At 40.6% G+C, this 27,881-nt stretch overlaps 2 protein-coding genes across 3 annotated transcripts in view; one reads left to right on the top strand and one right to left on the bottom strand.

Annotated features, from left to right (window-relative positions):
- The first annotated feature begins 667 nt into the window (after positions 1 to 667).
- Positions 668 to 6,343, top strand: LOC124879251 (lanosterol 14-alpha demethylase). The gene is made up of 10 exons (XM_047383695.1): positions 668 to 971; positions 1,053 to 1,151; positions 2,051 to 2,227; positions 2,312 to 2,438; positions 3,243 to 3,417; positions 3,544 to 3,663; positions 3,731 to 3,926; positions 4,922 to 5,017; positions 5,131 to 5,299; positions 5,383 to 6,343. The coding sequence occupies exons 1-10, from the start codon at positions 810 to 812 to the stop codon at positions 5,559 to 5,561; spliced, it is 1,500 nt and encodes a 499-aa protein (XP_047239651.1). The 5' UTR covers positions 668 to 809; the 3' UTR covers positions 5,562 to 6,343.
- A 1,045-nt stretch (positions 6,344 to 7,388) lies between these two features.
- akap9 (A kinase (PRKA) anchor protein 9) overlaps positions 7,389 to 27,881 on the bottom strand; it is an 86,973-nt gene continuing 66,480 nt past the window's right edge. Inside the window, exons 37-56 of one of the 2 annotated variants that reach the window (XM_047383692.1) lie at positions 27,636 to 27,680; positions 26,309 to 27,529; positions 24,383 to 24,440; positions 24,039 to 24,160; positions 23,718 to 23,906; positions 20,552 to 20,722; positions 20,257 to 20,362; positions 18,780 to 18,972; positions 17,796 to 17,946; positions 17,360 to 17,704; positions 15,564 to 15,836; positions 15,249 to 15,481; positions 13,178 to 13,283; positions 12,792 to 12,986; positions 12,413 to 12,613; positions 12,082 to 12,314; positions 11,913 to 11,995; positions 11,670 to 11,817; positions 10,934 to 11,064; positions 7,389 to 7,927 (exon numbers count right to left, since the gene is read on the bottom strand). In XM_047383692.1, the coding sequence (XP_047239648.1) occupies positions 7,884 to 7,927; positions 10,934 to 11,064; positions 11,670 to 11,817; positions 11,913 to 11,995; positions 12,082 to 12,314; positions 12,413 to 12,613; positions 12,792 to 12,986; positions 13,178 to 13,283; positions 15,249 to 15,481; positions 15,564 to 15,836; positions 17,360 to 17,704; positions 17,796 to 17,946; positions 18,780 to 18,972; positions 20,257 to 20,362; positions 20,552 to 20,722; positions 23,718 to 23,906; positions 24,039 to 24,160; positions 24,383 to 24,440; positions 26,309 to 27,529; positions 27,636 to 27,680 (4,248 nt within the window). In that variant the 3' untranslated portion in view covers positions 7,389 to 7,883. The remainder of the gene's footprint in view (positions 7,928 to 10,933; positions 11,065 to 11,669; positions 11,818 to 11,912; positions 11,996 to 12,081; positions 12,315 to 12,412; positions 12,614 to 12,791; positions 12,987 to 13,177; positions 13,284 to 15,248; positions 15,482 to 15,563; positions 15,837 to 17,359; positions 17,705 to 17,795; positions 17,947 to 18,779; positions 18,973 to 20,256; positions 20,363 to 20,551; positions 20,723 to 23,717; positions 23,907 to 24,038; positions 24,161 to 24,382; positions 24,441 to 26,308; positions 27,530 to 27,635; positions 27,681 to 27,881) is intronic. The other variant, XM_047383693.1, reaches the window with a different exon arrangement.

Here is a 27,881-nt window from a genome sequence, read left to right as displayed (position 1 = left end):
AGGCTAAATATACATTTTTACCAAAGGAGAAAATAAATGCTTATCGTGCTGTATATCTGAGCAAAAGCAAACAGAGAACCCAAAATGTTTTGAGAAATGTTTTCTGTTATTTAAAACAATGTTAGAGTTGTTAATAAACCAATTTGTTAGCTAACAAAATGGTTAAAGTTTATTATGGATAACAATATCCAACCTTTACAACATTGGATATTATTGTTGATAGTTTTTTTCTGTTTAAAAAATGCTTCGCGTATTATTTTTTTTAATTATGAAATTGTTTATTTTTTAAAGACTAATACCATGACGTACACAGTAATAATTTAACATGAAACTAGCGTATTTGATTAAATAATTTGAAAACTAAACTTGTTTCAGGAAATGTTGGTTACCTTTGTGGTTCGGCAGAATAAGGCGGGACTATTAACCAATTTATTTACCGAACTTATAGCGATGGGCGGGTTTTTACGCGTCAACTGAAAACACTTATTAAAGAAAAGTTAATAAAAAGTCAATAGAGCCGACGCTAGCATGACCTCATATAGCAAGACATCACTTCAGGTATCAACAACCAATCACAGCTACAGCTGCTTGACTGACACGTGTCCAGCAGCCAATCAAAAACCGCAAACGGTCAGGCGGGGGCGGAACTGGACGTGACCGGTAGAAACGGTCCATACTGAGAAGACCTTCGGATCAGCTGGATGGCGATAAGACTCAGACGTTAGAGTTCTTCTTGGTTGTTTCTACATCGGCTCTCGGAGTGTGAAGGAAGCCTTTTTGCGCTGCGGTTGCTGCTGGGGACCTGAAAAATGTCGACGCACTTGTACCAGATGACCACCAAGCTGTTCGGGGTCACTGTGGGTAAAATGAACGAGAACTTTACCTCCCTGGTTCTGGCAGCCTCGGTTTTCACTCTGACTGTGGGTTATTTCTCCAAACGGCTGCTCAAGGAGTCTGCAGACAGAGACGTGGTAATTCACCTCTGTGTTAAATATTAACTGTTTGGATGTTCTACTCTAAGTTTGACAATTGTTTATGTTTTCTTGTACCAGAAATATCCACCCTACATTCCCTCCAGCATCCCTTTCCTTGGACATGCCATTGCTTTTGGAAAAAGTCCAATTGAATTTCTAGAAAATGCATATGAAAAAGTAAGTATTTATTGATCCTGGATCTTTAAAATCTATACTAGCTGTTTTGAGTCTTCTGTAATGCCAGACTAAACAGGTTTGATTTTTTTTAGAGTATTTTCATGGTAAACTTTGGTGTAAACATGTAATACAGTGTTAAAAGCTTTTACATTTTATGTTACAACTTCAAACTTAAACTTTTTTTATTGAGATTTTATGTGATGGACAAATCTAAAGCAACACATCATTGTGGTTTGAAAGGAAACTAATACATGGTTTTCAATTTATTTTACAAATCCAATTTTAAACATATGGCATGCATTTGTGTTGAGCCTCCCCGGTTGGATTCAGGATTGGACTTTGCGCCATCTTAAAACACAAATGTGCTCCCATCAAAACCATCCCCTTGAAGTTGTGGTTGTATGTTCAGAGTTGTCATCCTCCTGGTTGGTGAACCTTCACCTCAGTTCTAAGTCCCCAGCCTCTAACAGGTTTGCTTCCATAATTGTCCTGTCCATAAGCATAAGCAGCGGAAAGGCAGTTTGAAGCTCCTCAAAAGCAAAGCTCAACATAAAACCACCTGTATAAATCGTGCAAAAAGGTGCATTTGGGCTGTAGATGTATTTTTACAAGTGCTATTAATAGCGACAGGAAATAAAAAGGGGCTTGAACTTGAGCCTTGGAGGACTCATTTTAAATTTTTCAGAATGGACTTATATGCAAAACACTATTTCTTCTACATGATGGTACTATGTACCCAACCAAAAGGCAGACTCAGTTTCAACCGAGACATTATAATCAACTAACAATTACATCAGTTTTCTTTCCGATTCGAGATTCTTTGCAAAAGTAAAATGTTTGAATAATGAATTTTCTTTTATCTCCTGAGCGTTGTTTCACCCCCTGCTTATCTCCTGCAGTATGGTCCCGTGTTCAGTTTCACCATGGTGGGGAAAACCTTCACCTACTTGTTGGGCAGTGAAGCAGCCACACTAATGTTCAACAGCAAGAACGAAGACCTGAACGCAGAAGACGTCTACTCCAAACTGACAACCCCAGTGTTCGGAAAAGGAGTAGCCTATGATGTCCCAAACCCTGTGAGTTTATATAAAATGCTTTAGAGGAAAAATGCAACTGGAGTTTAGATAAAATCATAAACCCACTTTTGTATTCTGTTGCAGATTTTTCTGGAGCAGAAAAAGATATTGAAAACTGGACTGAACATTGCTCATTTTAAGCAGCATGTCAAGTTAATCGAGGCAGAAACCATTGAGTATTTTAAGAGATGGGGAGACAGTGGAGAGAGAGGTAAACTGGTTTAATTGTTTAAGATCTATTTTACAGCTATGTGTTCGATACAAACCTGTAGACTGAGCTCCTATGGAGTCTGGGGAAAAGAAAACTGAGTATGAAAACATTTTAGTTTCTAGGCTTTCATCTTTATAATTTAAAATATATAATCTGAATTTTTAACAAGATATTTATATTGATATATATTAAAATAGCATGTATGCCTGTAGAGCCAACTGAGTAAAGTATGGTGTCATCTGCATAATGGTAAACCTTAGCTGTGACAAAATAATACCACTTTTATTCAGAAAAAGAAAAGATAACATGGGGGCCTAAAACTAGACCTGAGGGACTCCTTTTAAAATTCTTCAACACCTGGACCCAAAGATGATTTGGCTCATCACAGCTTGAGTATTTAATCAAACGTTTGGTTTGTTTTGGCATTTGGTTTAGTGACTGGAAAGCCAGGGGAGATGAAAACAGATTCATTTGAGCTCGAGACCCTGTTAGATCATGATTTTTAAACGGCACCTGTGGCTCCTAAATTGGGTCTGTGTTAGATGCCAAGCAAATCATTGAAATAGCTAGTTTGAATTTTCACAGAGTTAAGGTACCAAAATTCACATGCTGTGATTTAAGGAGTCTGTATTTAGCGTAGGATAGTTCAGTCCAGATTTAACAAGTCTAGGTGTGATAGATTTGTCTGAGTCTGAAAAGTTGTTGAATTTTCAAGAAGACAACATATAGGAGCTTTGCAGAAAACGTATTCTTTTTACATAAAACGTAGCAGCTTCTAACCCTCTGAACTCTTCATGTCTTAAGACTTATTTGAGGCTTTGTCTGAGCTGATCATCTTGACAGCCAGCAACTGCCTGCATGGGAAGGAGATCCGCAGCATGCTGAACGAACAAGTGGCTCAGCTCTATGCCGACTTGGACGGAGGGTTCAGCCACGCTGCTTGGCTCCTGCCCACCTGGGTGCCCCTTCCAAGTTTCAGGTAGGGTTTAGTTGCAGTTAGTGTTTTAACCACCTCTGAGGTTTTGGTTTAAAATGCAAAGAGCCTGAGAGACAGCGCTTAAACCTGCTTTGTAATGATTGCAATCTGTTGTTATTTTGGTTTTAGGAAACGAGACAAAGCTCACAGAGAGATCAAGAACATCTTCTACAAGGTGATTGAGAAACGTAGGAAATCAGGAGAGACAGCAGACGACATCCTGCAGACCCTCATTGATGCTAGTTACAAGTGAGTCGTCGTCATTATCAAACAACAAGTTAAACAAAACAAATTTTACATTGTTTCTTTTCTGCAGAGATGGACGGCCACTGACTGATGATGAAATCGCAGGGATGCTGATTGGTCTCCTCCTTGCAGGTCAGCACACGTCGTCTACAACCAGCGCATGGATGGGGTTCTTCCTGGCCCGGGACAAAGCTCTGCAGGATCGCTGCTACGCCGAGCAGAAAGCTGTTTGTGGACAAGATCTGCCGCCGCTTGACTTTGATCAGGTCAGAGGCTTAGAAGGTGTGCTGAACAGATCCAGTAAAGACTAAATATTTGAAGATACATCTGAGCATCACATTTTGCTTCTAATAATACAGACAATTATTTTTAAAATGATTATTTTTCTATTATTATTACTAAGAGAAAAACCCTTGTTAACCCAACTGTGATTAAACACATTTTTGTTTAAGTTTCACTATCAACATCCAGATCTGATTACTGGCGGACCTGCCAGAAATAACTTAAACAGAATCTGTCTGCCAACGTGATGTAGGCTGCACTAACTCTAGAAAAAGATGAGAAACAAAGTCACTGACATCCATCAGTTCGGAAAGGGTTACAAAGCCATTCCTAAGGCTTTCATACTCCAGTGAACAACAGTGACAGTTATTCACAAAAAACATGAAACAGTGGTGAACCTTCCCAGGAGTAGTCAGCTTACCAGCATTACACTAAAAGCGCATCAACGACTCATCCAAGAGAACTCAGTGACATCTACAGCAGGAGTCCCCATCCCTCAGACCAGACCCCTGATATTGTTACCGACCGGATGTGGAAGGTGACGGGGGAATTAACCCCACTTGTGTCGCCCCTCACCACTCTCTCCTCCATGCTGGCTCACATGGTTGTCTTCCCACTTCCTGTCACTGCGTATCTTACTACTTGTCAGGTGCCCCAGTAGAGGCATACAGATGTTTCTGGGTTGTCAAAATAAAACCGCTCACAAACTCTACTTGTATAAACCGTGTAAATTGATTTCTCAATAAATGGACCGGTATCAATAGAGCTATGATCCGATACCCGTCCAGGGCCCTATGTTTGGCAACCCTCGGATCTAAAGCACTGTAGGCCTTACTTTTCTCATTGAAGCTCAGTGTTGATGATTCAGCAATAAGAGACTTGGCCGAGATGTCATCAATGGGATAGTTAAAGGCCAAAATCACCGCTGACCAAAAAAAGCACCGGGGCCGGTCTCACAGTTCTTTACTCTGTTTTTCAGCTGAAGGACCTGAACTTGTTGGAACGCTGTCTGAAGGAGACCCTGAGACTCCGCCCACCTATAATGACCATGATGAGAATGGCTCGCACATCTCAGGTGAATTTAGGATTCACATATTATCTATGTTTCTTTTGGCTTTGCTCTCTACGTGTTTTCATTACTTCCAAACTCAGTTTAAAGAATGTTAAAGCCAAAACGTGTCCCCTCAGACTGCTGCGGGATACACCATCCCCGTTGGGCACCAAGTCTGCGTGTCCCCGACCGTCAACCACCGTCTGCATGACACCTGGGTGGAGAGGATGGAGTTCAACCCTGAGCGCTACCTCAACGACAACCCTGCTGCAGGGGAGAAGTTTGCTTACATCCCGTTTGGTGGCGGTAAGAGGAGCCACCGTGATGATTTTAACACCAACCACTCATTTGATGAGTCTGTAACCCTCACTGTTCTCTATCATTTTAAGGGCGCCACCGCTGCATCGGGGAGAACTTCGCCTACATCCAGATCAAGACCATCTGGTCCACGTTGCTGCGCATGTACGAGTTCCACCTGGTGGACGGATATTTCCCCACAATCAACTACACGACGATGATTCACACCCCGCATAATTCAATCATCAGATACAAGAGGAGGAAGCAGTGAGATGCAGGGCAGATAATGAGGAAACTATAGACTTTCATGAACTTGCAATGTTTTTGTTTTTAATGGAAGCTCTGGCAGCCTGGGACTTAAATTGAAGAAAATGCAGATGTATGCACTCTGAATGCTCCCAATGTCAACCCTGTTTTAGGTCTGAAGACTGTTCATAATCAGAATGACAGCATAACCGCATCATTTTAGATGCTTTCTGTGTAAAACACACAAAGCCCCAGCTTTAAAACTCATGTGAGTTTTCATAAAGGGAAATCAATGTGCCCTACAATGGGAGGACAAGTTTATTGACTTTTATTAAGAGAGTCTGAATATAAATGTTTTCCTTAACTGTTTCTCTGCAATCTCTTACTCTGTGAAATCTGAAAAATCAGTCAAACATCCACTTATTTGATTAAAAAAACATGTAAACAAGAGTTAGGTTGATGCATACTTCACACCTCTATTCATACTTTGCTTTAATCTGTACTTCTGTTGGTCCACCCTTCCTGTTTTTCTAAGAACACAGGAAAATTGTAACTACAGTGCCTTGCTAAAGTATTTACACCCCTTGAACTTGTTCTCATTTTGTCACATCTCAACCCCAGACTTCTATATATTCTGTTTAGATTTTTTGTATTAAACCAACACAAAGTAACATATAATTGGTGAATGGAAAGAAAATAATCAATGTTTGTTCTTTGCAAAAAAAATATTTTTAATTGTGTGGTGCTTGTATGTAATCAGACCATTTTAATCTTTTACACCTAAATAAAATCCAGTCCAATACATAATTTTCCTTCCACGTCATAATTATGCAGTCCATTTCAATTCATCACAGAAAATCGCAATAAAATGCATTGAAGTTTGTGGATTTTACTTGTTAAAATGTGGAAATGTTCAATGGTGTAAATGTTTCTGCAGCTGTTTTCATACCTTTGGTCTCACAAAGTACAGTTTTTAAGTTCTCATGTTCTCATTCTGCACCAGGAACCTCGGTTTTCTGCCCAGACGACTGCATTTAAATCTCATCACTGGTATAAATTTAAAGTCTTAAATTACAGTAATAAAGGACTAAGATTTTAGTGCAACATTCATTTGTTGAAAGGGAGAAAATGGGAATATGAACTATTTCAACTCAATTCAGTTTTTGCTCTTGGCACACTTTAATGTTTTGGATCATAATTTTTTAGACAAGGACAACCTGAGTAAATACAAAGATCAGTTTTCAAATTTTAATTTTATTTAAAGGAAAAAAGCTATCCGGTTGAAAATATAATAGTTTAAGCAATGAATCAAATTACTTCCAGAACTATAGAGTTAATATTCACTTAAATAGAGCTCGTCTGACAGGAGGAAGTAGGCTAAAAGATCTCAAAAGGCAACATGTTCCCCAGTCTAAAGTAGTTTAGATTTAGGGGAAAGTTGATTTTTCGCATGGGGCAGGGTGCTTTGGATTGATTCTTTAATAAATGAATTGAAAACAGCATTTTTTTTGTTTCCACTCAGGTTCTCTGATATTGAAATTACTTTGATGTTCTGAAACATTTTATTTGGAGAGAAAAGCAAACAGCAGAAGACACCTGTAATAAGAGGTTAATATTGTTTCACAACACTATACTGTAAATGCATGTATCACTATCTCAAAAACATTCCTAATATACCTTCGCAGGAAGGTCTTTAGCACACAGGCAGCTTAGTTGAGAGTTATCTGTAAGAAGGTTTCATCGTTTTCAAATCTACAGTAAATCTTGTTTTATCATTTTTTTAAAATAATCTGAGTATTCAAAAGTCGTAAAAAAAATCCACATAACTAAAACAAAATAACTCCAAGAAATCTTTGAAATAATGCAGTCCTCTTTATTTCAGTTTGACAAAATACCCCGAAAATTGAAAGCTCCTACGCTTTACAAAAATACGTTCTCTACAAATGTCTCCCTTTAGTCTGCCCGGTCTAAACAAAACACAGTGTAGTGAAGAACATCCAATAGCAGCCTCCTTAACAGTAAACCCAAACATTCTCAACACAACGCCGCTCCACCCACGCAACAACAAACATATAAATTAATCACAAAATGTCTTTAAATTAGCATCAGACAAATATACATGATTGAAGATCATCCACAACAAAGAGGCAGATTAAATTACAAACATTGCTGTGTTTCAAGTGTCAGCGACACAAAGCCTGGGTACAACATGTCGTACGCGAATATAAAAATGTGTTTTGGTCCACGTTGAGAGACATAGTCCACAGCAGGATGATAGAAAACAGCAGAGCGCTCCGCACGAGAAAAGGCAACTGAGTTTCTTCAAGCCAAAGCAGTTTGTCAGCATTTATCTTCTCAAGCCAAAGTGCAACTGAGTGTATGAAGAAGCACCTGAGGGAGTAAACAGACGACCAATGGAAATCTGGTTTAAGATGCAGTATTACAAGATTTATCTGGTCAGAAGTTAACATACAGGTCCTTCTCAAAATATTAGCATATTGTGATAAAGTTCATTATTTTCCATAATGTCATGATGAAAATTTAACATTCATATATTTTAGATTCATTGCACACTAACTGAAATATTTCAGGTCTTTTATTGTCTTAATACGGATGATTGTGGCATACAGCTCATGAAAACCCAAAATTCCTATCTCACAAAATTAGCATATTTCATCCGACCAAAAAAAGAAAAGTGTTTTAATACAAAAAACATCAACCTTCAAATAATCATGTACAGTTATGCACTCAATACTTGGTCGGGAATCCTTTTGCAGAAATGACTGCTTCAATGCGGCGTGGCATGGAGGCAATCAGCCTGTGGCACTGCTGAGGTCTTATGGAGGCCCAGGATGCTTCGATAGCGGCCTTTAGCTCATCCAGAGTGTTGGGTCTTGAGTCTCTCAACGTTCTCTTCACAATATCCCACAGATTCTCTATGGGGTTCAGGTCAGGAGAGTTGGCAGGCCAATTGAGCACAGTGATACCATGGTCAGTAAACCATTTACCAGTGGTTTTGGCACTGTGAGCAGGTGCCAGGTCATGCTGAAAAATGAAATCTTCATCTCCATAAAGCTTTTCAGCAGATGGAAGCATGAAGTGCTCCAAAATCTCCTGACAGCTAGCTGCATTGACCCTGCCCTTAATAAAACACAGTGGACCAACACCAGCAGCTGACACGGCACCCCAGACCATCACTGACTGTGGGTACTTGACACTGGACTTCTGGCATTTTGGCATTTCCTTCTCCCCAGTCTTCCTCCAGACTCTGGCACCTTGATTTCCGAATGACATGCAGAATTTGCTTTCATCTGAAAAAAGTACTTTGGACCACTGAGCAACAGTCCAGTGCTGCTTCTCTGTAGCCCAGGTCAGGCGCTTCTGCCGCTGTTTCTGGTTCAAAAGTGGCTTGACCTGGGGAATGCGGCACCTGTAGCCCATTTCCTGCACACGCCTGTGCACGGTGGCTCTGGATGTTTCTACTCCAGACTCAGTCCACTGCTTCCGCAGGTCCCCCAAGGTCTGGAATCGGCCCTTCTCCACAATCTTCCTCAGGGTCCGGTCATCTCTTCTCGTTGTGCAGCGTTTTCTGCCACACTTTTTCCTTCCTACAGACTTCCCACTGAGGTGCCTTGATACAGCACTCTGGGAACAGCCTATTCATTCAGAAATTTCTTTCTGTGTCTTACCCTCTTGCTTGAGGGTGTCAATAGTGGCCTTCTGGACAGCAGTCAGGTCGGCAGTCTTACCCATGATTGGGGTTTTGAGTGATGAACCAGGCTGGGAGTTTTAAAGGCCTCAGGAATCTTTTGCAGGTGTTTAGAGTTAACTCGTTGATTCAGATGATTAGGTTCATAGCTCGTTTAGAGACCCTTTTAATGATATGCTAATTTTGTGAGATAGGAATTTTGGGTTTTCATGAGCTGTATGCCAAAATCATCCGTATTAAGACAATAAAAAACCTTAAATATTTCAGTTAGTGTGCAATGAATCTAAAATATATGAATGTTAAATTTTCATCATTACATTATGGAAAATAATGAACTTTATCACAATATGCTAATATTTTGAGAAGGACCTGCATATTATCATTGACAGTTTCTAGAAAGCTTTTTAAAATTTAACGTTAATGTATCACCTAACTATGCATCAAAATAATAATAATATATATATATTTGAATAAAAGTTAAATAAACAAATATATATGTATTTTTTCCTTTAGTCAAAGCCAAGGAAGCCACAAAAAAAAGAGGCTGAAGAGTCGCATGCGGCTCTGGAGCCGCGGTTTGCCGATCCCCGGGTCAGGATGTTCTGAATCACCAATGTCAATCTCCACAGTAAAGTGTATTTACCTTCAACAAGGACTGAGTGTGTGCCGACCCGACCCATGCAAACATGACACCTTTAAGCTTGATGGCAGTTTGCAGCTGCCCATATTTTCAAGCCAAGGTCAGATGAAAAAATTATCAAGCTGTTTGGCCGTAGCGACAAGAAGTGTGTTTGGAAGAGACAAAGTGAGGCTGTAACAACACTATACTTACTGTCAAACATGGTGGTGGCAGTATCATGCTGTGGGGCACACAGAAATTGCCTTCAAACTCTACAACTGCGCCACAAATCAACAGCTAGATGATTAAAACATGGCCACAGCTGAGTGTTACAACAGGTCAATGATCCTAAACACTCACCAGAACTGGTTTTGGACCGGATAAACCAAGCTAAACTTAGGCGCCTGGATTGACCCCGACCTCAACCCTAATGAAAATGTCAGGACCATGTTTAAAAGCCATGTCTGTGGCAAGAAATATCACTACTGTCTCTATAAGGTGAGTGGTCAGTTATTCAGCCAGAATTATGGCAGAAGGTTGTTGATATGTGGAGATCTGCTGTGGGATTTTCTTTTTACTCCATTTTAAAATGTATCTTGTTATTGGTGAAGAGAAGCTGAAAGTTAAAACTTAAATATATCAAAATGTAATCTTCACAAAGTGCATTTTTGTATAATCTTGAAATCCATTTTTTCAGCATAACCATAAGAAATCTGAACTTTTACAGCAATGAACAAAATGATACCAGAAGCTAGTAGATGGTTTCAAGCGTGGTTTCGCTGCAACTTGATGAGGGACATTTATCAGAGAGACGAAATAAAGAATAAATTTAAACATTTTCATACAATTCTTGTTTTAAAAATTATTAAAGTAGTTTTTTCCCCATTACCAGTCTACCCCAGAAAAAACAAAACAAGACCAAACAAAGAAAATAAACAAATCAGTACAGTTAAATTATTTAAAGCCCAAACCCAATATGATTTTAACGTCTAGGTGTATGGTATGTGTGGTATTTAAAATGTTAACCAGCTTTTCTGTACATGAGGTCAAACTGTGACCTGTATATTACCTGACGTCACACTTCCCAGCCTCCTCTGTAGAGCCTCCAGCCTGGAGATGTAGTCGGTAAGTGCTCGGTCGGGGTCGTAGCTCTGCAGGTGTGAACAGGTGAGAGCTCCGTGATCCGCCGCCATGTGAAACCTGCACAAACAAACAACAAACACTTGACTAACCTTATAATTTTGTATTTGAAAGTTAACTGGTCAAACACATCCCAGCAAGGGAGTAGAGGGGAAAAGTCTTTGCGTATGGGGTTTCACAAAAAAACTTACATGTATTTTTATTAAGATTTTATCTACTAGACCAACACAAAGTAGGGAATAATAGTGAATCGGAGGGAAAATAACACATTATTTAAAAAACTTTGGCATAGACTTGAAATAAGTCTTATTTACTCATTTACTCCTAAAGTTACATGATTATTAAACAGAGTCCCTCTGTATGTGATTTAATCTCAGAATAAATCCAGCTGTTCTGTGAAGGTCTCAGAGGTTTGTTAGAGAACCAGTGAACAAACAACATCATGAAGACCAAAGAACACAGCAGACAGGTCAGGGATGAAGTGCTGGAGAAGTTTAAAGCAGGGTTAGGTTACACATTTCAGGGAGAGTTAATGATGTGTTTTTGTAACATGTATTGAGCCCGTCACCCACAATCCCTGTATTACACAAGGTACAAAAGTGATATCAAGTCTGTTTTCCATCTTATTTAGTTACTTAATTGTGTGAAAACATCAAAAGTTAAACCTGTGGTGTGAGCAAGAGACACCCGATCGTGGAGATTCTCGTCCACTTCTTCCTCTGCTGCTGGAGACTCCTCCTCCTCCTCCTCCTCCGTCTCTGTACACATCCACACTACCTGGGTGAAGATATCCAGAGTGTCTCACGTCTGAACCTGAAAGAGATAAAAGAAAAACAATGAATTTATCCTAAAATGACTGCAGGAGAGCACCAAAACCACCTGATTTTATTTGCTTGTATTTATCTGACCTGTTCCGTTCTTGCTGATGCCACAGGAGACCGTGGAGCTCATCCCCGTCGCCTTGTGCCATCGCTTTACAAGGAAACGCATTCTATATGTGAAACCCCCCCCCAAACATTTGGTTAATGCTTTCACTTCCTTTAAATGTCTACAATCGTGAGGCTACAAGCAGCCCACCTGGAGAGGGCGATGGATACTCGGACGGCTGAGCGGAAGCGAGTTAATCCCCGGTGGCGGTGGCTGAAGGACTCCAGGCTGGAAAGCGAAGGTCGGCCACCCATCCTGGACAGGAGCGACAGAGTGGCTTCCTCACACTCCTGAAAACCGCCAAGCAGTAACAGCAGATACTTCTTCTGGTAGATCAATGCTTTCCTAAAACTTTCGGCCCTTAGGTACTTCCCGTACATTCTCTGAGGACGGCAAGAGAAGAGAAGATGAGTCACAAACATGCTAAAAAGCTACTTCTGATAAAAGCTGTCACAGCAGCCTGCCAGCATGTTGGGCTCACTTTCAGTGCAGAATTGTCAGCCTCAGGCCCGGTTATCTCTCGCAGTGTGTCAGACCTGATTTCTCCCCTGAGACGGGCCAACTGGGACTGGGACAGATGTAAAGCTTTTTCCAGATGGAGCTTCTCTTGGGTCCAAGCTTCCCGTTCCTTAGAAAGGAGCATCCCTGCAGAGTCTGCTTTTGACACATCTCTCTTGCTGGGCTGCAGAGGAAAATAAAAATATTCAGTTGAATTCATAGAAGAGCCAAATTTCTGTGCTTTTCTTTGCCTATCCTTTATATTTAATATTTACCCACAGAAACCTGTCATTTTGAGTTACAGCTAAATAACCCTGTATGATTTCTGTTGATCAGAACATGTAATCCTGCAATGCCCCTACGTTGTCGCCCGATCCCGCTCCAGCCTGCCGATTGCGCCGCAGCTCCCCCTCCAAGCGTAGCGTGTGGTTCCTCAGATCGTTCTTCTCCTCGGTCAGACGGCTCACAAACCCCGTTAGCTCTGCGTTCTGCCTCAGCAGCCGCTCCATCAGGTTGTTGGAGGAGCTGGAGGAGCCTCCTGCCATCAGGGAAACACTCTGAGGGAGACAGATGATGAGCTGTCACAACCGAGATCCACAGATGCTGTTTTGAAAACACCGACAGCTGACTACAGCTCGTTCTCCCTCGCATATCCGCCTTCAAATATCTTGATTTGTGCCATTTACTCATTTACAATAAGCAGAAGCAACATTCTGAGATGACTTGACGAGAGGAAACAATAACTGACCTCTGAGATGGAGGGTAACCCTGGGGATTGCTGCAGCATGTTGATGACCTCATCAACACTGGATTGAACCCATGAGAGCTCCTCGCTGTCAACCTCCGCGGTCGACCTGCAAAGATCATCATAGTTAATAAATCACTGAAATTTAATCAAATAAATCTATTTTAGCAAAAGGCTACCAAAAAAAAACCAAACAGAAATACGTTCTGAGCTGCACAAAAATGACGAACTGATCGAATCTGATTGAGCAAACGACAAAAAAGATCAAATCAAGATTAAACCTGCTCATCACTTATTACAGGGTGTGTCTACCAACTAGGAGATGTATTTTATTTAGTCAGACGTGATCAAAGCAAACCAGTACAGTTCTTACGTTTCCTTCAAGTTTGGAAACAAATCTTAAATAAAAACTAAAATAAGCCACTTATTGTTTGAGTTAACTGTTCAGTTGGACTAATCTGTGAAGAATAGGACTGCACTCACTGTCCAGGGAACATTCAGCCAAATATTAGTTGTACTGCATTTACTTTTTATATCTTGTGTGTATAAGTTTAAATCATGTGTTTTTATCATAGTTGTTTTTATCATAGTGATAAGAAATAAAAACAAATTTGTTCAAACTATGCAGAGTTCTGACACATTTTCCATTTAACAATTTTATATTTTTCCAGATTCACTTTTCTAGATGTTTCTGGCAGAATTTACACCATGCATAAGATTACCGTATAACACATCTATGTAGTTGAGGTTTATTATCTGTATGTTCCACAAATAATGAACCAACACCATGCTGAAGCTGGCTTTGGATTAGGCAGGATGGTAAAAAACGATTTACCTTTTTTCTTGGATTTGGGCAAACGTTAATAAGCACCATTTCAAAATCTATGAAACAAAATCTATAAAACAAAATAAAAAAATTAATGTTATAATTACCCAAAACCAGAACCAATTTAGAGACCCCGGTTAGTTTAAAAGTGATCCAAGAGGGTCTAGAAGCAACTCAAGCAGTAAAATGGTCCTTATTTGCTTTTTGAATAAGTTTGAATTTATTCTGTCAAAATCTCAAAACCCAAACCATTAATGAGTTGGACAAAAACCAAAGTTCTGACATGGAGAATCAAAAATAAAAGACATATGATCATAAATCTATGTAAAAAGTAAATTTAAAAAAATGAAATAATCAATTTTGTCTTCGAATACAATGCAACGCAATAAGGATTAAGTCTGGAAGTTTTATTTTTCTGTACTTTTAACAAACCAACTATAATCAAATCTATTAAAGCCGTAGTTAAGAATTTCTACTACATGACAAATCAATAATTTATTTAATTGAGACCAATTCATTGTTATTGCAATAATTACAGCAACCTGCACATTTATTGGCTTCCCTGGTAAAGGTGTGTAAAAAGCTTTAAAATAAAATTAATCTTTCACTACAGTAGCTTAATCTTACACTGAAAATGGTAAAGAAAAAACTTTAATTTAAGGTATGAATGAATTCAGTGAGAAATAAATCCCACATTAAGCAGTAATTCATCTTTATTACAGATTGTTTTAAAATAGTTTTAAGTTGTTCAGGAACTCATAGTTTGTGACTAGAATACTACGAGTTCCTGTTTTCCTTTGGCATAAATATGATGTGACAGGGGCCCTGTTTTTTACCAGTCTTCAAAATGGGAAAAACAAGAGAACATGACATTCAAGTAAAGCTGATGTTACTTGATCTTCACAAGGGCTACCAGAAAATGGCCCAAATTTTCCCAAATCTACAGTCAGTCGGAGCAATAATAATAAAAAAAAAAAAAGTAAAACAGCTGGAAGTATGACAAGCCAGGCTGGACGAGGACACTAGTTTGTCTCACCACCACACAGTCAGGAGAAGGTCAAGAAGGTAAAGATAAAACTTCTCCACAGGTCGTCGTTAGGGACCTGCATTAAAGAGTGGCATCAAATCTCCATAAGAACCATTTATTTTAAGGGAGAGGCCACTCTTTAGGATCGTCATCGCTGTATAAGAAACAGTCTCCTTAATGGACCAAAGGTCTGACACCTCAGTCGTGGCCGTATTGATTACCTGCCCAGAGCCTTGCTGGCCATGCAGCGGATCTTTGAAGAAACAAGGTGGAGCTTCTCTACAATCCTGTCGACTGTGCGCCATGGACCGTGGTGTGGTCCGCCAGGGAGATCTGCTGGGGAACCCTCCATTTGAGGTGATGCGCTGGTGCTCGCTGACTGAGCGTTCCCACTCTTCTGCTGGAGAACCCAGTCTTTGGTTCGATCGTTGTGCTCGCTGGGCCCGACAGCCTGCTGTCCGGACAACAAGAATAGCTCTAATTGACCCGGCAGCATTGATCAGACACCAGGTACTGAATCTAACGCTGTTACTCACACTCTGAGGTCCACTCTCCTTCCTCGCTCCTAACTGGTGCATCCTCTCCTCCAGTCTCTCCTTCTCTTCCTCCAGACTCTTCCTCTTCTCCAGCTCTCCGTCCAGCTGCTGTTGGACCTTTGACATTTGCACCATCAGCCTTTCAAGATGGGCTCGTGCCTCCTGAAGCCCGTCCTGATCTCGTCTGGACTTCTGATTTGCTAGTGTCAGCTCCTCTTCGATTCGTACCACTTCGAGCCGCTGGGCCTCCACCTGACCGAGAAGATGGACCACCTGGAGATGGAAGAAAAACAGATGGAACAAGATGTTCCTCACCTCTACCAACAAGGTCTAAATCTTTGTTTCTGCCTTTAAAGAAGCAGTGTGGAAGATGTTAGAGGAAATAGTTGCAGAAAGTTACCAAGAAGACTCATCGCTAACTGTTCAGTAGCTTATACAGTGTTTTTGCCCCTAAATCTTTTGACATGACTTTTTATAACATTTCTGACAAACAGATACTCTAAAATGTCTCCAATCAGCAACAATATTATAAAATCAATTATTTTTTACATACATAGTATTACTTAAAGACATGCCTGATTAAAAAATTTAAAAAGGGGGATAAATGACACAAAAATCTTAAATAGTGATTTTATTTCCACAATTAAATTTAATCTACTTTTTGCTGTTTTAATGTGACCAAAAATCCCGCATAACAAAAGCTAACCTGGACCTTGCTGACATCTGTATTTCTGTTTAAATGACCTTATAGCAAGCTGATTAGAGCCCCTATAAACATATTTTTTGCAGACATTATGCAGTAAGTTATGTAGTAAAAAGAGCATGCTTCATAAGTGGTGTTAACATATTGGGGAAGCTTTGGACTTAATGCTGCTTTTTACAAGACAAACTGGAAACAGGCCCAGCTCCCTGCAGTGTAATAAAATGCTGCTCCTAGAACGAAAGCTGCAAACCTAGAAGCCTTTAACCATCAAAACTGAAAGATTGGACCAAGTTCTGTCTGCACCTCTGTTCTGTTTGTAGTGTGTGGGATGCTGCTGCAGGCAGGGAGTGAGACCAGATGTAGGAACAGCAGAAACAAGCAGAGAAATGAAGCGACACCTTCCATGCATGCAGGTTTGCTAAAACAGCGCCACAGATTTTACTTAGAATTTGGCCGAGTGACAATGTTGGTGGGCTGACGTGTTTAAACAGAATCGAGTATTGAAGAGGAACTTCTACATTTATGCACAATTAGTCCTAATGGGACACATTTCAGTCAGAATTTCAAATTCATTTTGCTTCATGAAGGTAAAAACAGGAAATTACATGGATGAGAGCCACTATGAAGGGAATTTAACCAATTTAAAATATAGTTTATGACAGGAAAGACTTAAAAATTCAAAAATAAGATGGCAAAGCCAAGCTGTAAATGTCAAGAAGGACATAATAATTTGCTAATTGGACCATGACATCACAGACTGTATTTCAGAAACAAATTTAAATAAAGAACGAACAAGAATTAGTTCATGTTAGGAGAAACTAATTCAGTTTTAACCCATGTAAACTGAACTTAGAACCAGTTCTGGTTTAATGGGAGCTTTGTATCTGAGCCATGCATTCTAACTGATAAAAAATAAAACATCTCAAGGCTCTAATATTTGAAATGTACTTTTAAATCAAATGGAAATTCACAAATGAAAAACAAAAAGAGACCCACTCCTGGTTGCATCAGGAGAGAGGAGGTGTTTAGAGGAGGAGAGGAGCTGCATTTTTGGAGCAATTCTTTCAAGTAAAGAAAACAACAAGCATCTCACCTGTGTGTGTTTGTCGTCCAGCTCCCTCTGCAGTCTTTCCAGCAGACTTCCCTCCGCTTCAGGCTCCCTCCCGTCCTCGTGGGCGCTCTCCTCATTGGAGGGCGCGCCGTCGGAGAAGACGCCAGTTCGCAGCTCCCTCTCTCTCCCCAAAGCAGAGCTCATCTCCAGGACTTTCGCTCGCTCAGTCTCCAGCTGGACCTGGACTTCCTGCAGGCGTCTGTGTAGGCCGAGGCGATCCTCCTCTGCTTGCTGGGAGAGCTGAGAGGAGGCCTGCTGCTCCTGTTGAAGGCTCTGAGTCAGTCGGTCTACGTGAGCCTTCTGCTCAACTAGAGCCAGCTGCAGGTCCTGAAGGAGAACATCAAAACTCTCCTTAAAACAAAAGTTTTACATTGAAACGAGATGTCTGTCGCACATTGAAGATGCTCTGTTGTTTTACCTCCAGTTCCTCTCGTTTGCTCTCCTTATCTCTACCAGATTGACACCTCTCCTTCTCCACTGTCCACTGAAGATCTCTGCTTCTCTTCCTCTCCTCCGTCAGCTGATCATTCAGAACATCCACCTCTACAGCTTTCTGGGAAACCTCCGCCCTGTTGACACATGTACACCATCTTAATGATGAGAATCCATCTGGCTTCAGCTTTTATTCACTTCTATTTACAAGCCAAAAATGGTTTTTTACCTATAAATCTTGTAGAACTTCATGTACTTTCTCTTTCCACAGACTAACATGCAGAAAACGGCTCACTACGTTCACACTTCACGACTTAGTTATAATGCAAACGACAACTAAACTGAATAAAGCTGTTTAATAATATTAACTGATTTTTTTTCTCATGTCGTTGCCACCTTAGAGCTTAATTTGACAAAAAAACTTGAGGTTTTCTAAAACAGCAAAAATACGTAATTTAACTTTTATCTTGAGTTCTTCTTCTTTATCAATGTTCTAAAAAGCAATTCAGCAATCTGAGAACTTTGCACTGGTGTAACCTCATCCAGGACATGAAAAGTCTCTGAACTGAAGGTGAAACGTCTTTATAAAACAAGCGAAGAAGTCCAGCTGCCTTCTACTTAAACACTTAGGAGATAACTTTGCAGTTTAATGCATGAATGACACCATCAGGGCGAAACCATCTGAAACTTTTTAGGTGGGAGCCAGATGTTTAAGTAGTGATGTGTTGCAGATCTGAAGAACGATCAACACTAAAGACGATTCATCCATCTATGAAAGATTATTCCATCCTACCTTATCAATATTTATCTTTAGAAATGTCAACTGAATTATTCACATCCAAGTTATATATATTTATTTCTTGCTTGACCTTCGGATAACTCTAGCTTGGCAGAACAAAACGACGCATTGAAACAAACCTGAACCATCTCAGATACTAAAACAAAAACTCATTTCTGCTTCATGTCCAACCTGAGTGTGTCCAGTTCTTTCAGGTGTTTGTGTTGAGCTTTAAGCGTCGTCTCCAACTCCAGTTTTGTCTGTGAAAGTTCAGCTTTCAGCTCCTCCAAGATCAATCTGTCTGCCTCAGCTGCTCCATCAGTGGCTCCTCCTCTCTGCTCCTTCGCGCTACGATCAGCAGCTAAAGACAGACCAGGCTGTGCGCCTAAACGATAAAAAAAACAGACTGGTGTCAACATTAGCACTTTATCTTATTTATACAAATAAGGTGGGTTTAAAATTGAAAAAACTTTAAATTTGTGCTTTTTTAGTCATAAATAGATATTTTGAAACTAAATAAAATATATATGTACAGTGGGTCAAATAAATGTGAAAAGGTCAGGTTTTAGTGACATATTTTGTGAAGCTCAACTGAAAAACAGATGTGAGGAAAATTTGAAAAAGAGAAAAAGCTGAAATAATTTTGTAGCATAAATGTGCACACCTTTAAATTAAGACTTGGTTCAAACACCTATTTATTCAGTTTTAGCATTCAGTCTTCTTCTGTTCACACCTGTCAACAATTATAGTGAATCCGATAAATTTAAATTGAAAAAAAGAAAATTCAGGTGCTCTAGGAGGATTTCCTCGAGTTTTTTTCTTCATCTGCATCCTTTAGCTAAACCAAAAGATGTTTGGATCAAAATGCTCTCATTTAACAAAGGTATCAGTCAGGAGAACCACACAAAAAACATCCACAGCACTAGGTGTTTACCACGGCACAGTAAAGACAGTCATCAGTCGCTGCAGAAAATATGGGACAACAGTGACAGACCGGACAACCTCTACATTTCTCCAGAACTGATGAGAGCACGATGTGGAAACTGACCAGGGAGTGTACTGAGGGGCAGACAGAAACACTGCAGAAGCTGCAGGCCTTTCTGGAGGTGCTGGTTGTGTTCAACACATCACCATGGTCTCCTGTATTCTCTGTGTGTCTGGAGTAAGGATTATTCTTCCAAAGAAACATCTGGGCAAGGGGAGAATCTTCTAAAAGCCTGTGGCAGAATGTGTTATGATGCGAGGATCCAAACTGGACCTCTTTGGCCACAACTCCAGAAGGTATGTGTGGCGTAAAGTTCCAAATAACCATCAGTTTGAAGCCAAAACCGTCAGAACTAATTCTCACAATCGAATACATTTGGACTTTTATTATGAGAACTTTTATATAAGGTAGAGTGGGCAAACATTGCTAAGCCAAGATCTGGGATGTTGATAGACGACTAAATCCTGAAATTGAACTTAAAAGGTATAAATCTACCAGTGGGCATATTTATAAAACCTGATTATTACACCTTTTTAATATTTTTCTGCCTTCAGCTAAATTGAACGGGATGAATGTTCAATTCCTTTCTTAAGTCTCAAAAAGCTGCAGATTTAACAGGACTGCCCACACCTTTCAGATCCAGGAAAAGATCAAACATGTTTCAATGTTTATTGGCTGATTTACTTTGATGAAGCTGCTCCAGTTGACCCCGGAGCTGACGAATCTCAGAGATGAGACTTGACCTATCTGCGATGTGGAGCGACCCCATGGCCTCCCTGTGGTGAGCGTCCTGCATCAGGATCACACAATCATCAAGTTAATAACCAGTTCAATCAGCAACAAGTGAAGCTAACAGAGAACAGCTCCAACTAAACTTTATTTCAATTATTAATTAAGTCAGATAAATTATATTATGAAAGCCTTTTGTCCTCCTTTGCACACCTGCCAACTTTCAAATATCTAATAAAAAGTTTCACACCTGTTCAGCCAGTCGGCGTTCCAGCAGATTGAGGTGAACGATTGCGTCGCTGGTTTCTAGCAGGTCCAGCTGGCTGTAGAGGGCGCTCTTCAGCACGCTCCTCTCCCTCACAAACACCTGCCGCACTGCATCCAGCAGCTCCGCGCGCCAGTCCGCGCCGCCGCCTGACGTCTGCGTGACGTTACAGACACACGCGATATGAACTCAGAGATAGAACAGGACGTTTTCACTGTTTTCTGTAGAACAATACGTCACTAAAAGACTTATTTTTGGTGAAAATCCGAATGAGACAAAAGCAGCATTGGTGAGAAAAAACAATTTTCAACGTAGAAATGTTTGCATAAAACTTTACCAATATTGACTGTTTTTTCATTCTGGTCTGAGACTGGAGATTCAGATACTTTTTGCTTCATTTTTTATTTAACATAAAACCAAATGACATAATCACAAGTAACATTTAACTTTTCAATACCCTTTGCCCTCGTGTTAAAAGACTCAGATGTGTCCCTCTGTAAGTAAATTCTTAAATTGAATTTAAGGTTTTAAAATTTGCAGTCACTTACTTTCTGCACCTTAACTTTATTATTCAATCTTTCCTCCTATTTTACTAGAAATGTTTTCACTGCAGCAAGTTACAGACACATGAAGAGATGAACAGAGAGATGTTTCCTCAGTTTTAGTATCAAAAACATGTTTCATGGAGTGGAAAGAGGATTTGTTAACATATTCTGCAAAATCTCAATCCATTCCTGACTTATTTATATTTTCTAAAAAACTAAATATCTAAATAATCTAAAATCAGACACGTTGTTATTTTCTGGCCCTTGGGGAGAAACATATTTCTGAGTTTTGTTTTTGACCTTAAGTTCTACTATCAGTTACCGTTTGGTTTCTCTTCATTTTTACCCCCTCCACAAAAAATGAGTAAAACAAAACACATTAATATAAAGTCTAAAAATTAACTCACATCATTGAAACTTACACTAAACTTTGAAATATTGTTTGCCCTTGCATTAAGATGCTAGAGGAGCAGCCCCATTGCGAAAGAAAAACTTAAACTCTCAAAAGTGAGAGTTTAGGTTTTAAGCTCTACAGGTCCTTCTCAAACAATTAGCATATTGTGATAAAGTTCATTATTTTCCATAATGTCATGATGAAAATTTAACATTCATATATTTTAGATTCATTGCACACTAACTGAAATATTTCAGGTCTTTATTGTCTTAATATGGATGATTTTGGCATACAGCTCATGAAAACCCAAAATTCCTATCTCACAAAATTAGCATATTTCATCCGACCAATAAAAGAAAAGTGTTTTTAATACAAAAAACGTCAACCTTCAAATAATCATGTACAGTTATGCACTCAATACTTGGTCGGGAATCCTTTTGCAGAAATGACTGCTTCAATGCGGCGTGGCATGGAGGCAATCAGCCTGTGGCACTGCTGAGGTCTTATGGAGGCCCAGGATGCTTCGATAGCGGCCTTTAGCTCATCCAGAGTGTTGGGTCTTGAGTCTCTCAACGTTCTCTTCACAATATCCCACAGATTCTCTATGGGGTTCAGGTCAGGAGAGTTGGCAGGCCAATTGAGCACAGTGATACCATGGTCAGTAAACCATTTACCAGTGGTTTTGGCACTGTGAGCAGGTGCCAGGTCGTGCTGAAAAATGAAATCTTCATCTCCATAAAGCTTTTCAGCAGATGGAAGCATGAAGTGCTCCAAAATCTCCTGATAGCTAGCTGCATTGACCCTGCCCTTGATAAAACACAGTGGACCAACACCAGCAGCTGACACGGCACCCCAGACCATCACTGACTGTGGGTACTTGACACTGGACTTCTGGCATTTTGGCATTTCCTTCTCCCCAGTCTTCCTCCAGACTCTGGCACCTTGATTTCCGAATGACATGCAGAATTTGCTTTCATCCGAAAAAAGTACTTTGGACCACTGAGCAACAGTCCAGTGCTGCTTCTCTGTAGCCCAGGTCTGGCGCTTCTGCCGCTGTTTCTGGTTCAAAAGTGGCTTGACCTGGGGAATGCGGCACCTGTAGCCCATTTCCTGCACACGCCTGTGCACGGTGGCTCTGGATGTTTCTACTCCAGACTCAGTCCACTGCTTCCGCAGGTCCCCCAAGGTCTGGAATCGGCCCTTCTCCACAATCTTCCTCAGTGTCCGGTCACCTCTTCTCGTTGTGCAGCGTTTTCTGCCACACCTTTTCCTTCCCACAGACTTCCCACTGAGGTGCCTTGATACAGCACTCTGGGAACAGCCTATTCGTTACAGAAATGTCTTTCTGTGTCTTACCCTCTTGCTTGAGGGTGTCAATAGTGGCCTTCTGGACAGCAGTCAGGTCGGCAGTCTTACCCATGATTGGGGTTTTGAGTGATGAACCAGGCTGGGAGTTTTAAAGGCCTCAGGAATCTTTTGCAGGTGTTTAGAGTTAACTCATTGATTCAGATGATTAGGTTCATAGCTCGTTTAGAGACCCTTTTAATGATATGCTAATTTTGTGAGATAGGAATTTTGGGTTTTCATGAGCTGTATGCCAAAATCATCCGTATTAAGACAATAAAAGACCTGAAATATTTCAGTTAGTGTGCAATGAATCTAAAATATATGAATGTTAAATTTTCATCATTACATTATGGAAAATAATGAACTTTATCACAATATGCTAATATTTTGAGAAGGACCTGTAAGGTGGCTAATTAATGTTTTAAATTTTGCATTTAGGTCAGTATTTGCAGAGCTCCTTAATTGTGGAAAGATAATCTATTATCGCAAAATTTTTATTATTATCACAGGTTTTTTATTACATATTTTCTTTTTTTAAAGACACTTATGCATGATTAAATCTAATACAATAATGCTATGCTAATATGAGTTACACAGAAAATATCAGAGACAACACATTTGTATTAAAAAAGACTTTTAAACCAACACTGTGATCCTTAAAGACTAAACTTTATTTTAAAAATACGTCAGACATAAAGATTTGAATAAAAAAAGTGAAAAAGCATGAATGCAAAATAAAACTTTAAAAAATAAAACATTAATTGTTTAAGATTTCTGACCGATCCTCCTCCTGTAAACTTTGTGGCTTCTGACTGGTTGAGCTTTGACAAACTGCTGCTGTATTTAGTGTTTAGGTTTCCTGTACCTGTGATTGGCTGTGTGTCTGCAACTGGGTGATGAGGCCTTTGAGAGACTGAACCGTCGCCAGCAGGGCGTCTCTCTCCTTCACCCAACCTTCCACGTTGAACTGGCCGCCCTGCTCTCCTTCAGAGAGCGGCAGCTCAGACAGGGACAGAACCTGCATCCCTTCCTGGTGCACCTCGCGGAGCAACGTCTAGTCAGAAAGTCCCAAAAAGAAAATTTACTTTATGGATCCTCAATAACATGTTTTAAGATCTGTTTAACAAGGGTACAGCATGCAACAGAATCAAAGCAAAATGTAATTTATTATAAACAACATTTTTACTTTTATCCGGTCAGGCAGAGGATCATCGGTTTCTCTCCTGGCGCCCTCTGGAGTCGTCCTGAATTCCTGCTGCAAGCTCGGGAGATCAAATCCGGTCCTCTGGCTGTAGTCTGAACTACTGTCTGCAAGACAGAAAACAAATCCACAAAATAAAATAATATTTCCACTGAACAGTAACTTTAAATGCGCTAAACTGAAGGATAAAGACGGGCAACAACAGGACAAAAAGCAGACCTGAAAACCAATCATGGCTTTAATGTATAGTTGTGTATCTTGATGTTTTTAAGGGGTACACTTATTGGCTGATTTTATGAGTTTCATGGGCTGAATGTGATGTTTCTCACCACTGGTGTAGCCATCTTTAAACTGTGATGCAGGACGATCTTGTCTTGACGGAGGCACCTATAAAAAACGAGAGCAGGTCAAACACATTTGCCTTGTGTTGCTAATGGACAGAAAAATATGTTAAAACAATCAAAGAAAAGTTTTTATTCCCCTTGAGCTTTTCTACAGGTCCTTCTCAAAATATTAGCATATTGTGATAAAGTTCATTATTTTCCATAATGTCATGAGGAAAATTTAACATTCATATATTTTAGATTCATTGCACACTAACTGAAATATTTCAAGTCTTTTATTGTCTTAATACGGATGATTTTGGCATACAGCTCATGAAAACCCAAAATTCCTATCTCACAAAATTAGCATATCATTAAAAGGGTCTCTAAACGAGCTATGAACCTAATCATCTGAATCAACGAGTTAACTCTAAACACCTGCAAAAGATTCCTGAGGCCTTTAAAACTCCCAGCCTGGTTCATCACTCAAAACCCCAATCATGGGTAAGACTGCCGACCTGACTGCTGTCCAGAAGGCCACTATTGACACCCTCAAGCAAGAGGGTAAGACACAGAAAGAAATTTCTGAACGAATAGGCTGTTCCCAGAGTGCTGTATCAAGGCACCTCAGTGGGAAGTCTGTGGGAAGGAAAAAGTGTGGCAGAAAACGCTGCACAACGAGAAGAGGTGACCGGACCCTGAGGAAGATTGTGGAGAAGGGCCGATTCCAGACCTTGGGGACCTGCGGAAGCAGTGGACTGAGTCTGGAGTAGAAACATCCAGAGCCACCGTGCACAGGCGTGTGCAGGAAATGGGCTACAGGTGCCGCATTCCCCAGGTCAAGCCACTTTTGAACCAGAAACATCGGCAGAAGCGCCTGACCTGGGCTACAGAGAAGCAGCACTGGACTGTTGCTCAGTGGTCCAAAGTACTTTTTTCGGATGAAAGCAAATTCTCCATGTCATTCGGAAATCAAGGTGCCAGAGTCTGGAGGAAGACTGGGGAGAAGGAAATGCCAAAATGCCAGAAGTCCAGTGTCAAGTACCCACAGTCAGTGATGGTGTGGGGTGCCGTGTCAGCTGCTGGTGTTGGTCCACTGTGTTTTATCAAGGGCAGGGTCAATGCAGCTAGCTATCAGGAGATTTTGGAACACTTCATGCTTCCATCTGCTGAAAAGCTTTATGGAGATGAAGATTTCATTTTTCAGCACGACCTGGCACCTGCTCACAGTGCCAAAACCACTGGTAAATGGTTTACTGACCATGGTATCACTGTGCTCAATTGGCCTGCCAACTCTCCTGACCTGAACCCCATAGAGAATCTGTGGGATATTGTGAAGAGAACGTTGAGAGACTCAAGACCCAACACTCCGGATGAGCTAAAGGCCGCTATCAAAGCATCCTGGGCCTCCATAAGACCTCAGCAGTGCCACAGGCTGATTGCCTCCATGCCACGCCGCATTGAAGCAGTCATTTCTGCAAAAGGATTCCCGACCAAGTATTGAGTGCATAACTGTACATGATTATTTGAAGGTTGACGTTTTTTGTATTAAAAACACTTTTCTTTTATTGGTCGGATGAAATATGCTAATTTTGTGAGATAGGAATTTTGGGTTTTCATGAGCTGTATGCCCAAATCATCCGTATTAAGACAATAAAAGACCTGAAATATTTCAGTTAGTGTGCAATGAATCTAAAATATATGAATGTAAAATTTTCATCATGATATTATGGAAAATAATGAACTTTATCACAATATGCTAATATTTTGAGAAGGACCTGTATATATTCTCATGTTACAGCCACAAACTTCAGGGCTTTTATAGTGATTTTACCTGACAGACCAACAAAAACTAGTGCATAATTACTGGTTGTAATGTGAAATATGAGGTTGTGAACAGAACAAACACGTTCCTCTGTTTCTTGGACTCACCTCAGTGGAGCACAGTTTGTCAATGACAGCCTTCAGGCCTTTACACTCGTCTTCCAGGGCTTGTGTGTCTCTGCGAAGGTTCTCACTCTCTGAAATGTGCCTAGCCTCCATATCGAGGATCTCTGCCGCGTGGAGCTCCTGCATCTGGATGATCTTCTCCTGAAACTCTCCGATCACTTCCTCGATTTGCTCCTTGGCGGCGGACTGGCTGAGATCGGTCATTTGGAAGGGTTCGGTTTGCGTGAAGGAGTCTGTTGTAGCATCATGATGCTGGTCTGAGCTGCTGTTCACCTGAGGCCTCTGGTGAGGACTTGGTGAGGACTTGGTGGAAGGGCCAGAGTTTTTCCGGGAGAGGGATGGCTTCTCTTTGGCAGCACCTCCCTTCGCAGCTGGCTGTTTGCCTCCTTTCCTTTTGGGCTGTGAGGTGGATGTTAAGGAGCCAGAGAAGGCAGGCTGAGGAGATAGAGATGGGGAGGGAGAAGGAGAGGGCGATGGAGGAACAGATTCTGATGTCTTCATCAAAGCTGTCTGCGCCTCTTGCAGCTCCTCTTTAAGCCTTGAAATAGAGAGCTCTTGGATTCGAAGCTCCTCAAGGAGTTTCTCATTTTGCTGTTTGTAGCTTCTGAGCTCTTCTTTGGTGACATCCACATTCCTTCTCATCTCCTGAAGCTCCTCTCTGACCTCAGAGAGAGACACTTCACAAGTTTGAACGTCCTCTTGGAGTTTCTCATTATGCTGTTGATATTTAGTAAGTTCTTCTTTGGAAACGTCCACATTCCTTCTCATCTCCTGAAGCTCCTCTCTGACCTCAGAGAGAGACACTTCACGAGTTTGAACGTCCTCTTGGAGTTTCTCATTATGCTGTTGATATTTAGTAAGTTCTTCTTTGGAAACGTCCACATACCTTCTCATCTCCTGAAGCTCCTCTCTGACCTCAGAGAGAGACACTTCACGAGTTTGAACGTCCTCTTGGAGTTTCTCATTATGCTGTTGATATTTAGTAAGTTCTTCTTTGGAAACGTCCACATACCTTCTCATCTCCTGGAACTCCTCTCTGAGTTTAGAAAGCGAGACCTCACGATCTTGGATGTCCTCTTGAAGTTTCTCATGATGCTTCCTGGACAGATTTAGTTCTTCTTTGGTGGAAGCAGCTTCTCGTTTGGCCTCCTCGAGCTCCTGGAGGAGCCCGGTCATGTCAGCTCCATCTTCTGCAGCTTTTACCTGAAGGAGGGTTGGGCAAGGCATCAAATCAAATGCGAAATTCAGTCAAGGCTGATGAATAATTATTCCGAGCCCAGGAATTAAAGCAAAAACATGAGAAACTCACTTGGAAAAGTTCTCCTTTTAGGTGAGCAATGGTCATTTCCCGCTCCTGAAAACAAAGTTTAAACAAATTAACCAGCAGATGTTTCTTTTCATGCAGTTTTTAAACTTTTATTACACCTTTATTTGGACAGCAGTTGGGTCTTTCTATGGGTTTTCCACGAATCATGAAACAACAATGGCTTCTGGTTCATCAGTTGCTTTTAATTGGGCTAATTAACAACTTTTAACACATTAAGATTAACTTAGA

Source organism: Girardinichthys multiradiatus, chromosome 13 (genome assembly GCF_021462225.1).
Source record: "Girardinichthys multiradiatus isolate DD_20200921_A chromosome 13, DD_fGirMul_XY1, whole genome shotgun sequence".
NCBI classification, from domain to species: domain Eukaryota; kingdom Metazoa; phylum Chordata; class Actinopteri; order Cyprinodontiformes; family Goodeidae; genus Girardinichthys; species Girardinichthys multiradiatus.
The sequence above is the reverse complement of the archived record's forward strand: the minus strand, read 5'-3'. Positions and strand labels throughout refer to the sequence as shown.